At 46.9% G+C, this 17031-nt stretch overlaps 1 protein-coding gene across 1 annotated transcript; it reads right to left on the reverse strand.

The window, feature by feature from the left end:
- Positions 1–783: 783 nt before the first annotated feature.
- Positions 784–4588, reverse strand: LOC121835888. Its single transcript, XM_042290433.1, has 4 exons — positions 4036–4588; positions 2038–2133; positions 1004–1641; positions 784–858 (listed from the first exon to the last, which is right to left on the reverse strand). The coding sequence occupies exons 1-4, from the start codon at positions 4586–4588 to the stop codon at positions 784–786; spliced, it is 1362 nt and encodes a 453-aa protein (XP_042146367.1).
- Between the last annotated feature and the right edge of the window lie 12443 nt (positions 4589–17031).

Consider the following 17031-nt stretch of genomic DNA (forward strand, 5'->3'; position numbering starts at 1 on the left):
GGGTTTTAAGCAATTCGCGACAGAGCAAAGGCACGTGCTCAGAGCTGGTCTGCTCTAGCCCACTGGGCCACCGATACCCCAGGTAGACGTCGGCTCAAACGAAATTCGTGTTCCTCAGTATTTTATTTTAGACAAGAAACGTTACAGTTTCAAGCTTTCGCGTCCATCTATCCCCAAGTTTCCCAACCGTCAGCGTCATATTCTCACTGAGTCTGAGCTTTCTGCGATGCATAGTTTATTTACCCGAGCTGAAAATTACGGGCCTCTTTTCTCGGAAACTTATTTATTTTGCTGTCTAGTGGCACTGTTCTAACCTTGGGAGCTACAGGCCTATACTTCTGTTTTATAAGTAGTGCATTAAATGGATCCTGACAAAGTTCCGCAAAGCTCCCAGTATGGTCGCCATGGTGTGAGCAGTTTATTTTTTCTATTCTTGGTGAGCTGATTTGAAATTGGGGTGACAGGTTCTTCATGAAGAAATTTATTGTATTCTGAGAATTTGTTATTTACACACTGTTGTGTCGCGCCGAAGCGCCAAAGAACAGAAGCTCCCACGCAGAGCAACAGCACACAAAGAACAAATTTAATATGGCGAAGACACATTTTACAGGGCAAAGACCAGCGCACCCTGGTGGTGAGAATAGGAACCTGTGACATTGCTTTATACATACACAACATTCCTCCACACTTACATAAAGCAACACTAGTACAACAGTCTATTTGGAGGGCGTCGAGCTCTGCTCGACCGTCGAACTTCCTGAGCAGCTAGGCCACTGCCAGCATTCAGTGGCATAGGCACCTCACATTCGCCCGGTTCATCAACACTCTCACTGTCACTCGATCCACTCTCCGAAGAGGCTGATCGGGACGAGCCCTCACTTCGAAAGCGCAAGTGATCAGCATGCACATAACGAATCTGGCTAGCCACCCGCACCAAGTATGTAACCGGACTGATTACTTTCTTTAAAATGCCTTTGGTCCAGTTTACTCTCTCCCCCCTCACATTTCTGACCCAAACTCTGTCGCCCACTTGAAGGAGTTTCGTTGGACCTCTGCGCTTGTCAGCCAGCTCCTTTTTCTTGTTTTGCTTCTCTCGTCGTGGAAGGGACGTTGCGCCTGGCTTGAGCTGCGACAGTCGGGTCCGCGGAAGCCGTCCCAGGAAGAGCTCTGCAGGTTCCTTTCCAGTACTTGTGTGTGGTGTCGTCCGGTAGGCGAGTAGGAAACACGACAACTTCTCATGGATATTCCTTCTCTTCCCTTGGAGGTCGTCTTCAAGTACCTGCTTGAGCAGCGCTCGCTTGACTGTTTGCACAGCCCTCTCCGCGGCGCCATTCGAAGCCGGGGGGTAGGGTGGCGTCATGGTGTGCACCACTCCTTGATCCTTCAAGAAGTTCTTGAACTCCTCACTTCGAAACTGGGGGCCTCCATCAGTTACCACTTCTTCGGGTACTCCAAACTGTGCGAAGACAGCCATAAGTTTCTCGACTGTTTGGGGTGCGGTTGTGGAAGACATGGGCAGGACCTCAACCCATTTAGAAAAACTGTCAACCAAAACAAACAGGTTGGTTCCCGACTTGGTTGCAAAGTCCAAATGAACACGTTCAAAGACCCGCGAGGTCATCTTCCATGGCTGGAGTGGTACTGGAAGAACGTCGTTTTGGACCGCTTGGCAGATCTCGCATGACTGCACCTTGTTCTCGATCATGGCATCGATTCCGGGCCACCACACATGCCCTCTCGCAAGTTGTTTCATACGCACCATTCCTGGATGTTCTTCATGCAGGCTCTTGGGGACCGCAGCCTGTAGTGCCTGTGGAATCACGACTCTAATCCCCCAGAGTAGGCAATCTTGGTCCGTTGACAGCGCCTCCCGCCTGTGCCAGAAGGGTTGCAACCCTGGATCTTGCACGGATGTTGGCCAACCTCTCTTGTTGTGTTCAAGGACACGTTGCAGCAAGGGGTCGCTGAGGGTCTCTTTCCCCACATCAGAACTTGAAAGAAGCGGTTGTTCTGTGGGTGAAAAATATTTCAACATACTTTCCTCTCCTACAGTTGTTTTCAGAGGAAGTCTCGATAGGGCATCAGCATCCCCGAGCTCCCCGTCCTTGCGGTACAGGACCTTGAAGTTGTACTCTGCAAGTAACAAGCGCCACCTCTGGATCCTCGCAGCAGCTATGGCTCTGGTAGAATACTTAGGTCCCAGGATCGACGTTAGCGGGTAGTGGTCAGTTCCGAGGGTGAACGAACGCCCAAATAGATACCGGTGGAATTTCTTGACCGCAAATATGAGTGCCAAGGCCTCTCTTTCCACTTGTGCGTAGTTCTTTTCAGCCACAGTAAGCGTCCTAGGCGCAAACTCCACAGGTCTGTAGTCCCCGTTTCCCATGTCTTGTGTTAAGACTGCTCCGAGGCCGTAGCTGGATGCGTCGGCCGTCACTCGAAGTGGTAGACTAGGGTCGTAGAGGACAATTACCCCAGCACTGCTCAACTGATCTTTGCTTCTGTCTACAGCCTGTTGGCATTCTTCCGACCAATGCCACTTCTTGTCTTTCTTTAAGAGTTCATACAAAGGTCCCAGTGTGGCAACTAAATCTGGGAGGAAACGAGCATAAAAAGCTAGCAGCCCCACAAATGCCTTAACCTCCGTCACGTTACTCGGTGCGGGTGCCTTTTTGATAGCCTCTACCTTCTCAGGGCATGGCTTTAAACCCTGGTCACTCAACAAGTATCCCAAGTAACACACTTCGCGTACAAAAAATTGACACTTGTCCTGATTCACACAAAGGCCATGTTCCCGAAAGCGTTTCAACACTTCCAAGACTCTCTGGTTGCAGTCATTTTGGTCTACGCCACCCACCAGTACATCATCAAGATAGCACGCTACCTTGGTTAGGCCCAACAAAATCTTATCCATTACACTCTGGAAAATTGCTGGTGCGCTCGAGACTCCGTAAGGCATACGTAAAAACTCAAGCAATCCTAGGTGAGTGGTCACTGTGAGCAGTTTCAGCGACGCTTCGTCAAGGGCTAACTGCAAGTATGCAGTCTTTAGATCCAAAATAGCAAAGATGCCACACCCCCGAAAGTTGTTGAACACCTCATCTACCCTCGGTAATGGGTAGTGACCCACCGTCACCTGTGGGTTTACGGACACACTGTAGTCACCACAGATGCGAACTTTACCCCCTGGCTTGGGAACCACAAAAAGGGGTGTTGCCCATTCACTACTTTTTACAGGCCTCAAAATGCCCTGCGCCACCATTTTCTCAAGCTCACTCTCTACTTGCTCTCTGAATGCGTATGGCACCACTCTGTGTTTACAAAACACCGGTTGAGAGCTTTCTTTCAGTACAATCCTTGCCTGAAAACCCTTTATCGGCCCCACTGGACCTTCAAAGACGCTAGGGAACGACCTTTTCAGTGAGTCTGTCATCGTCTCGTTCTCAATATGACCTACGCCCGACCAGTTAATTTCTAACTGCTCGATCCAGTCTCTGCCTAGAAGAGCTGGCAGCTGGGCATTCGCAGACTTTACCACAATCAAAGGTAACTTTTCGCTAGGTAGCTCCCCGTTTTTTACATTAACGCTCGCTACACCCTTGATTGGCACTAGAGCCCCGGTGTACGTTCGGAGACGCATGTCACTCGCCTCAAGGGGCACGCGAGAAAAAAAATTCACATACATTCTTTCTGGCATCAAAGTAACTGCTGAACCAGTGTCGATTTCCATCGTCACCGGTTTTCCTTCGATTTCCAAAACCTTCTGGAATGCCGCAGACGCGTCATTCTTCCGCATACAGGTTACGCTCCAAGGTCCGCGCTTGTTGTTCGAAGTAGGCTTAGGCTTGGCCCTACACACCGCCTTAGTGTGCCCCTGCTTCCCGCATTTGAAACACTTTGCTTTCGAAAACGGACACTTCTCGGAAGCATGCACGGTACTAGCGCATCTAAAACAAGGGCCTACCGTACGCTGATACTGGACCTGTGGCGATGCAGTGGCGGAAGGTGGACACCCGGAGTGTCCTCCACCATCACCTTGAACGCGGTGCACGTCCATTGAGTCCGGAACGCCGGGCTGTCGTATCTCGTCCATTTTGCGCAGAGAAAGTTCTTTGGCCAGGCCCACCTTTAGAACTTCGTGGAAGTAATCGTCGTCAAACTGGATGAGTGTCCGCTGTACCTCAAAGTCGCGACACCCCGCCACGAGCCGTTCCCGAAGAGCCTGGTCGAGGTAGTCCTTGAACGCGCATGTCTGGGCGAGCTTCTTGATAGCCAAGGAGAAGTCCGCTAGGCTCTCGCCGACCTCTTGATTTCTCCAATGGAACTTCGTGCGCGCTGCAATCACTAAGCGCTTGGGCGCGTAGTGGCGTTTCAGCACCTCGGAAAGTACGTCGCACGATTTCGATACCGGCGAGTCTGGGACGAGCAAGGTTTTCAGAACCTGGTACGACGCTTTCCCGATGTAGTTCAGCAGCGTCACGGCCTTGTCTTCCGTCTTGACAGCGTTCACTCGAAGGAAAATCTCGAAGCGTTCGAGATATCCGTCGACGTCGTCCTCTTCCGGCTTGAACTCCATGAACTTCGGCATTGTGCTGTTTGCCACGTTGTTACTCGGTTCGTTTGATCTTCCATCCGAGCCTCGTCGCCATTGTTGTGTCGCGCCGAAGCGCCAAAGAACAGAAGCTCCCACGCAGAGCAACAGCACACAAAGAACAAATTTAATATGGCGAAGACACATTTTACAGGGTAGAGTGCCTTCATACACACGCGCGCTTTTGCTTGAGTGGTGACATCTCAGCCATTTTTCCGCCCAATCGTTTTTTTATGCATTTTTAAGTGCGCGCAATCCGGTGTCACTCAGCTCGAGCGCGTAGTTTTGGCTGATGCATAGACGCCATCTTACCGCCCAAGTCACGCACCGAGTGCGCGAGAGCGTCACGCGCTGGCACATTCCGGACAACAATGGATGTCTTCACCCTAAGACAGACAGACATCTAGGCACCCTATTACAGGGCAAAGACCAGCGCACACCGGCGGTGAGAATAGGAACCTGTGACATTGCTTTATACATACACAACACACACCAGATAAACAAGGACGCATCTTCGCTCTTCTACTGAATGGAGCGCCGATGCTTGGCAGCACTAAAAAATAATTTTTCTTTCTTGAAGAACAATTGTATTATAAGAAATCTGTCTCGCTAACCATTATCGATAATTTGCCTGAATATGCAGTGGCAAATGGGCTTATATTGGAGCCCCCTCGCGATCTTGGCACGGCTGCCTGAGATCGACCCTTTCGAAACCTAAAAAATGGGAAAAGACTGAAATGGCGATTGCCATGGCACAAGGGACTGATCAGCCAATCGCCTTGCGAGGGTTTGGTCTTCTGTATGTTAGTATATGTTTGTGTCCTGCAATCAGTCAGGGAAGGTTACAGCGCTACTCTTCCAGGATCCAACTCCGAGATATTTTTGTTGCGCTCTCTTTGGGTTTTCATCCGCGACATCATGATAAGGATTTGCCTCGCCGTGGCGTCACAAGTTCTGGCCCTGGCTACTTACCATCAGATGCGACAAGTAAAATGGTGTGTTTAAAAATCATAGTAGAAGCTAGGAGCCATCGCGTTTTCAAACCAGCACCGTCGAAGCGGATATTCTGACAATGCTCTTATGCCCGTGATTTGGCCAATCGTGGAAAGCCTACCAGAGCGACAGTTTTGGTCGCGGATGTCGCTAACATACCATTCCAATATTCCCCAAATCATAGCTCTGCCTGCAATATCCACACCTCAGCACGCGCAGGTTTGTAGCTTCAGAAAACGTACATAGCGCGCATCATACCCACTAAACTCGCGGACTACTTTCTGTGGCATTTCAAAAGTTAAAATTGCGCGTGCACAGCTTTGATGGGCGCTCATGATGCTCAAGCGCACGCGCGACCATAGCTTTGACTGCTTAACTACTAAAAACAATGTCCAGAATTATAACACGCCAAATGGCATCGGGTAGAAGCTGTTTTATGAAGTGGTAAGTAAGGAGATAAAGAGAGATATAAGAAAGAATAAATGGGTTTTAGAGAGAGTTCCAGCTTGAAATTGTCTATATTTTGTCCAACGTCCATTTTAGCCACCAAATTAAAAAGAAGCATGACAATATAATATCTGCTCCTAGTACCAGCACGCCGTCTTCCAAGCATTCCTCACAGTGAGAGAGAGGAGGACGTATAAACCAACACCAGTTACAATAGCAAGCTTCTGCTGTGGTTCGCTTGCCAGAGGCCAGCGTTAAGCACAAATTGGACACCAGAGCAGCGTTCCGCTGGGACTTTCTCACAGGTTGAAGACATCCGAACGCTGAAGTAACACTCGTGTCATTGCCCTGCCTTTAAGCGCCGGCCTGCGCTAGCTAACAACACTGCAACCTTCTTAGGTTGCAGTGTTGTACAAGACCTACTTCTTAGGTCTTGTATAAGTCTTGTTCTTTTTAATGCTTGGCTTAATTTTCATTTATTTTTTACTGTTTGTCAAGTTTCGTTTGTACAACCTCGAGTGAAGCATCAATATTTTGTTGAAGTAAAAATGCAACTTATTTTCTTTTCTTTTTCTTTTTTACTGTGTTCTTATACTGCGTTCTTTATACTGCGTTCTTATATCTATCACTTGGTAGGTCCCCATAAGAGCGTCGTTCGAAGAAGGCTCTTCCCTGTGGTCCTGCACAGGAGCAAGTACAAGCGAATAACGGTCCTAGCGAAACCGGTCGCACGTCAACGGATAAGCACCGTTTTCGAACGACGCTCTCTTTGTGCATCCGATACGCCAATCCCCGAATACCGTGCTCCGTGCAGCCTCTGCAAGCAAATCTCGGCAGTACTGATATGAGCGCCTTTGGAAAGTACTCTGAAATAAAATCACCCCAAGATCAGGTAGCACTTAATGAGGCTTTATTAAAAATTAAGCAATGGTCAGACAAATGGCAAATGAAAATAAACAACGATAAAACCGTTGCAATGACAATTACTTGGAAAAAGAATCCCTTGAAATATTGCTATTCAATAGATGCGATTCCCATTAAATTTGTTGACCACTATAAGTATCTTGGAGTGACAATAACCAGTAAACTTCTTTGGAACCAGCATATCGATGACATAACGAATAAGGCCAGGGCAAAATTATACACACTAAGACGCACCTTAAAATTTGCGGATAACGAAACAAAGAAGACTGCTTACCAATCAATTGTACGACCTATTCTAGAGTACGCGCACACAGTATGGTATACGCACACGGCAGAAGGAATTAGTAAACTTGAAAGCGTACAAAGACTGGCTGGAAGGTTTATATTTAATAAGTTCAGATATAGTGTGTCTGCCTCGAGCTTACTAGAGCAAGCTAGCATCCCGCCATTGGAGGTTAGAGCTAAAATAGACAGACTGCGAAATTTATATTCTTTTATTAATGGAATCTTTAATGTCAGTAGTGATAGATACATACAATTTTCATCAAGCGGATCAGCTAGACTGAACCATACTAGGGCCATTAAACAATATCCTCTTAAGCACGATGTCTTCAAATATTCTTTTTTTCCTCGGGCAATCAGTGAATGGAATTCTTTGACGAATGAAATAGTCACCCTCCCATCACTTGATATTTTTGTTGAAGCAATCGCTTCCGCCACGTGAAAGGGCTCATAAGTACATCACATCATACCATTATGTAACCACCCCTGCTATGGCTCACAAATGTGAGCCGCAGTATTCTTCAAATAAAAAAAAAAAAATAACAGTGGAGTACTCGGTCATGGCAACTGTCTTCCACGATTAAGCACCATTGGTTTGCAGTGCTTGTAAAGAACGCCAAGCGTGAAGTTTGTCAAGGGGCGTAGCGAGCGCAACCGCGCAGCCATGTCACGAAAATGCAACAGGCGTTTCTAGTATACTCCGTTTCACCTTATGTTGTACCGCAGAAAAGGCTAGAACGCGAGCTTGTAGCGTTGGCAGTTGCCCTTAATGCCCGAGAGCTTGTGCCACCGAGATCTGCCCCACAGCAAGGAGCTCTCGCTTGCAGCCTTTCCTGCGGTACATCATAAGGTGAAATAGGGTATAGTAGGCCTGTTCTTCGGCCACGGTTATCGCGCGTGCCTTCCACGCCGAAAGCTATGGCTCGATTCCTGGCCGCGGGTACGCATTTTTGTTGACTCTTCTGTAGTGTTCTAGTAAGTCCGAGAACCATGTTCCTGATTCGAGGTTGGAATGTTGTACACGCCGAACCTTCCACGCCGATTGTTCCAGAAGCCCACACGTGTTCAAAAGGGGCTCCGCGTGGCCAGCCGGACTCAGTTTCGCCTCAGCGTTCGATCCTGCTGCTTCGCCGCCTTCGACGCCCGCGACGTTCTGTTGTTATCTTTCGTTTTCCTTTTATTTCTGGGCACAAGTTCGCCCCATTAAACGTTCAGTTTACTGAGTCATTCGCCGCCTCGTCACTTGTCATCCGTGACAATATAGTGCGTGATAGGATAATGGTAAATTGAGCTGAGAGATGGGAGCGATCCAAAACTGGGAGGGGGGGGGAAGGGGCGGCTCTATGCTAGCGCGTATAGGGGTATTCACACGAGGGAGAAATCCCGGGGATTTCTCCCCGGCACGCGCATCCCACGACGAAAACGTCAGGCTTTGCAATGTGCAAAGGCCTCGCGTTTTCATCTCGTGATGCGCGCGTGCCGGGGAGAAATCCCCGGGATTTCTCCCTCGTGTGAATACCCCTTATAGAGCGGCAAAACCTATCTCACGTTTTCACGTGCATAGAAATAAAAAAAAAAAAACACTTCGCATTTCTTTCAAGGTTATTAGCGGAATTTGCCAGAAGACCTAATGCGCGCTCCTCCTCAATCTCGAGCTTTCTGCCTTTGGTAACACATCGGCGCACGCGCAGCCAAACCCCGGTGAAAGGCAACAAGCGCGTGCTGGAGGGGGAGCTTCCACTGAATTCTTGAACAATCGGAAATAATAAACACAAATCGGGACGCAAACAGACGATACAAGAGTTGTATCGTCTGTTTGTGCCCCGAATTTGTGTTTATTCTTTCCGATTGTTTAAGTATTTACCAACACGCTCGTTTTTTGATGTCCACTGAATTCTTTGCCTGTCACCGACTATTGGGGACAGGATGAAAAAGTCACGCCTTCAGCGGTACGCTTCGGCTGTATGGACAACAAACTGAATCTTCTTATTGGTTTTCGATCAGAGATATTAAACATGACGATTCGTAGGCTGCTCCTCATGCGACCAAAGCACGTGTCGAAAGGACGCGCTCGTGACCAGGTCGTGCAAGGCGAAGTTCAATTTCTTTCTTCCTGTGTTGGTAAACACCGGGCAGGGAGGACAACAAGCTCGATGAAGCGCTCTCGTGCTTCGATCTCTTGCCCAATACACAATTCCAGTATTTACAAGTCCTCTGCCCAGCATGCGATCTCCTTAGCACAGAGTTCGCATGTTCGTCGATTCGCGAAGCGAGCAAATCACGCCCCAGACGCATGAATACTGAAAATGGAACCTGCACGGAGCCCTTTTTTTTAAAGGTATATAGAAGATTTCAAGCATAAAGCCCTGACTGGTGCCCCATGCGTGCAAGCACGTGCAGCGTGTGCGTGAACGTACTCGTAGCTTTAACAAGCTTGTTATTGCACGGGCTTGCCTGCGCGAGCAGAAGCATGGCGCCGGCCTGTCGCTGTGCTTGCAATCGTCTATAGTACAGTCTATAGACCTTTCCGGAAAAGGGCTGCTGGCCGGTTTCATTTTCAGTGTTCGTGCGTATCGCGCGTGATTTGCTCGCTTTCCGAAGCGACGCACACGCGCGTGCTGAGCTGTGGAGATCGCACGCTGAGCTGTGGATTTGTAAACATTGGAAAGGTCTATTAGCGGCGAGATGTTTCGGTGGCGCCCTCGTTCGGTTACCTTTTGTGACGTCATTACCTTGTGAACAACAAGTTCGATGGGGTTTGTGATGGGCATGGTGGAAGCCTGAAATCATAGCGATCTCAAAGCAACACTGCCAACACCGCCAAAATTGAAGTTCTTACATTCCTTTTATTTCCGTCCATGAGACGTCCTTTGCTGACTTCATAGTCACCATTCGGCCAATTGTAGTGGGCCGACCACAGCGAAGCTTTCGATCGCTCACGTCGCCAATAGTAACGTTAATACCAACAGCACGTGTTGATGAAAAAAAAAAGAAGTAAACTAACTGCCGTCGCAGAGTCAGTGCTAAGAGCTCATGCAGGGACACGCTTTTTCAAGCGCTCGTGTGTAAAACCAACATGGTTTATTCATCTTCCCGGCCACGATCCGGAGAAAATAGCCCGTACAGCCCCTACTTATTAGTGAACCAATTTAGATCAGTAATCTTCACGACACCAACTGGCTAAAAAAATATAAACGTGGCACTGTCATTGAAAGGAAGTGTCTCGCTAGAAACTGAATTATTGTTATTATTAATGCTTTATTATACTCTGTTTCACCTTGAGTTGCACCGTAGGAAAGGCTAAAAGCGCGAGCTCCTTGCTCTAGGGCACATGTCGGCGGCACAAGCTCTCGTGCACCAAGGACAGCGGCCAACGCTATGAGCTCGCGCGGCTAGCCTTCGCTGCAATACAACATAACATGAAACGGGGTATAGTTTTTACTTACTCGTGCGGTTATACATGAAACTTTTTTTCTTTTTTTTTTTTGCTATGTGTGTATTTTTTTTTGTCTTGGGGATTACAAATAATTTTCTCGCGATCTCGTTTTTTTTTTGTATTTTGTACTAATAATTTGTACTTCTGTTAGCCTCACAGTTGGTACAAACTGCTGCATGACTCTATGAGCACAAGGTTTTTTCCCCCTTAAGTTTTTACTGTTTTCTGTTTAGATTGTTTCCTCTCTGGCGTGGGAAATCTCCACTCTATCCAATTTCGAGAGCCTTAAGGCCCGTTCACACTCTTGCGATCTCTTAAAACTGGGTTCCTTAAAACCTCTTGCAACGACACGACACATTCACGCCATCTATTGGGTAGCAGTGTAAACTTGGCGGTCCGGCATATTTTCTATTCCCCTCGCGCATTATCCTTTCTTTGTTGGTTCGAAAAACTTTTGTGAACCTTATAAACGAGCCTTTCTTATAGGTATTACGCTAATTTGACCTCGGAAATCCCGCAAAAGATTCGATCTTGTGAAATGCAGTTCCAGGGTTACCGCATAGATGGTGCCAGATTGCGAGTGTGTTCCCTCGTCCTCAGAAATTTTAAGAAGTTTTAATAAATCTCGTCTCTCTTGGTCGTACTCGGTTGCAAGAGTGTGAACGGGCCTTTATCCTCTAATTCGAGCCATGTCTAGGGCTTGGTCAGCAGTGCACTGTTTACTCGACGATTTTTCTCTCTGCTGCTCGTCGTGGCATGTCACTGGCCGACTTATGTGTGTCTGTGGTTTCTTTTTTTAATCAGTGATTTTGTTTATTCATGTTTTTTTTAATTATCAGTCCCTCGCTCGGAGTACAACAGCGCCAAAAACCTTATCTACTGAACTTTTTTTTTTTACACCTGACCTTTCCTTTTTGTGATACCTCCTGCTATTGATTCCTCTGCGACCTTGGTTTAGTCATACAAGCCCTTGCTGGAATCGATCCTGTGTTGTGCGTTGGAAATGTCTGTATTAGTTAATCTGATTATTATATTAATATTATTATTTAGGCATATTGAAGTGGAGTGAAAACACAGAACTGTCTTAAAGTTTTGTCTCATTAACAGTTACAAATCAAAGATCCGATGCACCTCTGTAATAAAACACACTATGAAAAGAAAACAAAAACTTTTTAGAGAAGCTACATGGCGGTGGCATGCCTCCATAAAACAAATAAAAACCTCGACGATTATATAAAAATAAACTGGTCATCGGCCATCGGTAGAGAAAGTGTTGTTGTATTATGCAAATTACACAGATACCATCCTAATACTGTTTGAACAAGAACTCACGTTGTGGACACCTGTAGGATTCACTTAATTAAAAAATAACTTGTCAGCACAAATGAAACAATAGTCTATTTTTTTCTTTTTCTTCTTTTTTGCTGTCAAATGTATTTCACTTATATAGAAATCACATGCGTCCACAACGTTAGTTCTATTTGTTTTGACGATGTAATACTTAGGCGGACGTCGGCTGACCCACTGCACAATGGCGAAACACCCGACCTTCCGGAACGTGAGAATCTGAAACTTTGGATGATAGTCAGAAATACTGCGAGCGCAAGCTTGTTTGGTACCTTTGGCTTGACCTCCCGCTGCACGAGTACTGTCGCAGCTGACGTGCACTCGAACACAAAGAGCTGACGCTTTTATCTGTAATTGTGCAGGGGTTCCACAACTTGCAGCAGAGGTAAAACATTAGGGAGGGTCCATCGAGCTTGGCAGAGGCACTGTTTGTAGCTTGAGCGTTACATGTGACTCCTGATTTATGTTTTGTACTCCCGTACACTGAAGGAATATTTCCTCCGAACGCCCACTTTCGCTACCAAAAAAGATGACATGATCAAGTAAGGAGAAGCCCAAAGATTACTTCCAGTCCAGCAGGGAAAAAAGACACAACTGTTTTTGTGTATTCCCAGGCAGTACAAGACGTCGAGATGACGTCGAAATGAGGTCATAGACGTTGGGTGATGTCGAAGTCCTTGAACGTTTTATCGACGGCCTTGGTACGTCCACATGAGAGGTTCCGACAACGTCAAACACGCTCCGTAGTCACGACGCAATAAGCTTCACCTCGACGCCTTCAAAAGTAAGCGCCGTCTGTTCGACGTCTTGTATGAGAAGTTCTGTGAACGTTCAGCACGAGACGCTACAACGATGTCCTGAGCAGCACCTTGACGTCTTAGACATTATTCGACGTCAGTTCTGCGTTTTCTCCGGGAAGGTCAAGCACCAGACGTCCTAACAATGTCCTGAGCAACACCTAGACGTCATCGACATTATTCGACGTCAGTTTTACATTTTTTTCGGGAGGTTCTTTTAACGTTGAGTGCGAGACGTTAGAAGAAGGTCTGAGCAGTGCCTTGACATCACTGGCATTAATAGACGTCAGTTCTACGTTTCTACGTTTTCTCCGGGAAGTTCTTCGAACATAGAGCACGAGACGTACCAACGATGTCCTGGGGAACACCTTGACGTCATCGACATTAGTCGACGTCAGTTCTACGTCTTTGTTCGGGAGGTTCTTTGAACGTTGAACGCGGGACGTCCCAACAATGTCTGGGAAAACCTTGATCACCCTGCACGAGCGCCTTATAGAGCCTAAGGTCATCTCACATCTCAATTTTTATACTGTGCATTGGATCCACCTTTCAACCTGCAGAAATCTCTTACGATATCATCGTTCTCGTGATTGTTGTTTTAGAAGTATCATTGCTTAAAAAGCCGAGAATTCACAACAACAAAAACCAAGAATTAGCCCAGAGTCACCGGAGCTGCTTATAACATTCATATTAAAAATAGCGCAAAAAAGACGGGACAAAAAGACAAAAAGCACACAGGACAAGCGCTAGTCCCAATGTAACTAAACCACTCAGTTGGGAAACTGCCATAGAGATTGCTCTGAAAAAGTCGCACCGATATGTCCTCGCGAACCGAGCTAATGGCAAACACAACGCCGCCATTTCTCCCGCAGCGGCAACTTGAGAAACTGCACGTGACGTCTATTTTGGCTTTAAGGCTGCGGTCCCACGGCAGCCATCTTGAACAAGGCGTTAGTTCAACCAATAGATGGCGACACGCACCCGTGGGGTGGCCGAAACATTGGTTCACAAAGGGATTTCTCGAGCACCACCACGTTTTCCTCGTGGCCTTGCTCGCGCCGCTGCCAGCTGGCCCATCAAACGGATGTATGCGAGAATGTCAGGCTGTGCGGCTCGGCGGTTGTAATGGGCTTTCGCAATAAATCTTACCAAGAAGGAATCAAGTGTTGATTGACGTGTCAATATTCTATCAATGAAAATTTCCTCTGCAGGAATGCACGCTTAGTAGACTCAATCTGCCAAGACACCTGTGGAAGCGGACGTCAAGCAAACTGCTTCGCGATTTACGGTACTTACCTCACCATTTTAATGACGACTAAAAAAAGGTCACGAATTATTATGTTTCACGGGGTCTGGAAAATGTTGTAAAGGTTGTTACATTATAGTTCCCAGAAAACAAACGCCGCTGCAATATTTTCGGAAGTACCGACACACATAATGTTGTAAGTAGGAGGAATATGATGAAAACCATCAGAAGAAATAGGAAGACGGTTATTTGCAATGATGACGCTATGAATTAACGGCGTCTAGCGACGGAAAGTTACGAGCGTTCGGGAATTTATAAGTTCACGTGATTGCTAACTATGGACATGCGTTTTTGTCGGAAGATGGTGTTGCGGTGATGACCTGATATCGGACGACTCGTGGCAGACGAACAAGCGTCTTCTCAGCGAATGGTAAGCGTCCAGTGTCAAGCCCAACACGTGGCTATCGACGTTGTCGACGTTTTGAACACTTACCGCTTTCGACAAAAGTCCTGGCACCTGGGCTAACTTTCTGGAAAGACTCGAAGTCTTCCTTGAGTCCAATGCCATCATGAACAGTAACTGAAAACGATCCACTATTCAATCGGTGGGTGGCGAAACGTATCCGCATCTGCGGAGTCATGGGCGATGCGTACTCTAAGTGGCTGGAAGTTTACACGATGCCTGCTACGACGTCCAAACACTTTATTGACGTTCTACAGTCTCTTTTACCTACTTTTGCCCTACCGAAAATACTTTTTTCTGATAACGCGCCAAATCTTGCTTCAAACAAAATAAACAAGTTTTTGAAGAACAAAAATCGGCATCAGGCATCACATTAGTGCACCATACCATCCTCCAACTAAAGGGCATGCAGAACAGATGGTGTGCGAAACAAAAAAAAATGCCCTTTTGAAGCTTACGGAAGAAGCAGTTCAGTGAAGGATCGCCAGGTTGTTGTTCCAGCAGCACGCGACCGGTCTCATCTTACACGGTAAAAACACCCGCCGAAGCAATATTCGGCGGACGAAGAGCCACACCCCTCGATCTCATGATACTATGGCTTACGAACGAAGATCGAGAGATTCCCAGATCGGTAGTAATTGCAGTTTATTCGGTTGGACAACTCGTCTACGTAAGGAACTTCAGCGGAAGTCGGGCCTTCCATGTAAAACTTGATTAGAAAAGGCTCTATGTTGGTTGACCAGAAGGTGCCATCTCTCTGAATACGCTGGATATCAATGCCCTTGAGTGTAAATAAAACTAAATCACAAAACTCTCTTTGTGTATTGTGTAACTGCCCTTGGATTTGATATTAGAAGCTATGGTAATGATTTGGACCTTTCACACCAGGCTCCTTTTTCTTATTTTTCGCCTCATACTCCTTTGCGGTTTAAGTATGCTTCAAGAATCTTTTGGAACGGGGACACTTTACGTCAATGAGGCCATTTGCTCCAAGTTGTAAATCAGGGAATGCTGCTAGAACTCCGTCCCTCCTATTAACGAATAAGCCACACTTCTGCACAGTGCAGTTTTCCTGTTCTACGTACAGTTGTAAAGGAGCATTCTCATTGGTTCTACCCTATTCTGTTGCGGGTGAAGAAAGTCTTTGGGTACACGATACTTGAAACAAGTCAGGCACTGTACGTTGTGGTTCGACACCCACTAATGTCGTCGTCCTTATAGACCCTCATCATTTAATCATTACCTCGTCATCTCATATTGCTCTTCATGAATGGTAAGTACAATAGGCTACCGTCATATTACAATCCAAGAGCTGAAAAATTGAATCGTTCAGTCCTTCAACAAGTTTATTATTTATATAATGTTATCCCGTTACATTACCTCGAGACGATTGACGTCCATCGTCGATCTTCAAATACTTATACCTGTATATAAATTGGACGCACAAGGGGGAGGGGGCGGGGGGCCGGTGGCCGAGTGCATGGTCTAGCGCACACCAGCTCGAAGCAATTGGAGCGAGAGCTCGCGCTGGGGCAGAACCCAGCCCGCCCCTGCCTGTTTTGATCTGGAAGAGCATCGTACCGGCGTGCGGTCGTGTATCACTACTGCGTAAAGCACGTTAAAGACCCCAGGTTTGCGGTTGTACCGCACTGGCTAAATTACTCATCTACAGCTGAGAGTCAGACGCTCACTAAGGCGGTCTAACTTCCGGCTGTATAAACATACACACAACAATTTGCAATTAGATGTATAATAACAAAGACCACAGCGTGCCGCCTCTTTCCTTTGGATGCCTTTTTTTAAACCAGCGCAAGCTCGCGCGTTCTCTATCTTGAGACGGTTAGAACGGTCGCACATAAAACCCGTGTTTCTCCTACGCGGCCGCTTCCTCCTCTCATTATGTGTAGTTGGTTATAACTAACTAAGCTATAATAATGGTGTATTATTCATATTTACTTTCAGTTTCAGTCAGGGAAAAGGAGTTTGGCGGGAACTAGAGCAAATAAATTAGCTGCGCTTAGAGTATCGGCACTCTCTTCCCCGACAGTGCCCGCACTCCAGGGATCATGGGAACGGTGTTCCCATGATCCCTGGAGTGCGGGCCGGGGCGCTTGGGGGATTCAGCAAATGGTCTGTTACATCAGAATATGCCTGCTTTCGCGAACATACCTTCGAGCAACGAACCCAGATTCGGTTGACTTCATTGTTCTACGGTGACCTAGGTCGAGACCGTTATCAATTGACATTCCGTTCAGTTTAGACATATGCTCGACGTTTTATGGTCGCTAAGCGGGACGTTATGTCAACGTTTATATAACGTTATCGATTGACATCCCGTTCAATCTAGACGTATACTAGACGTAGTAAAGTGGTTAGTTGGGCGAGTTGGTAATGATTGAACATGGTTAAAATTGCGCACAAATAGAAAGGTACAGAGAGTAGGGAAGAGAGAAGAGACAAGCGCAAACTCACAACTCGATGTGTTGAAGGAAGAAAAAAAAACAG

Source organism: Ixodes scapularis, unplaced genomic scaffold (assembly GCF_016920785.2).
Source record: "Ixodes scapularis isolate PalLabHiFi unplaced genomic scaffold, ASM1692078v2 PGA_scaffold1__304_contigs__length_218370807, whole genome shotgun sequence".
Taxonomy (NCBI): Eukaryota; Metazoa; Arthropoda; class Arachnida; order Ixodida; family Ixodidae; genus Ixodes; species Ixodes scapularis.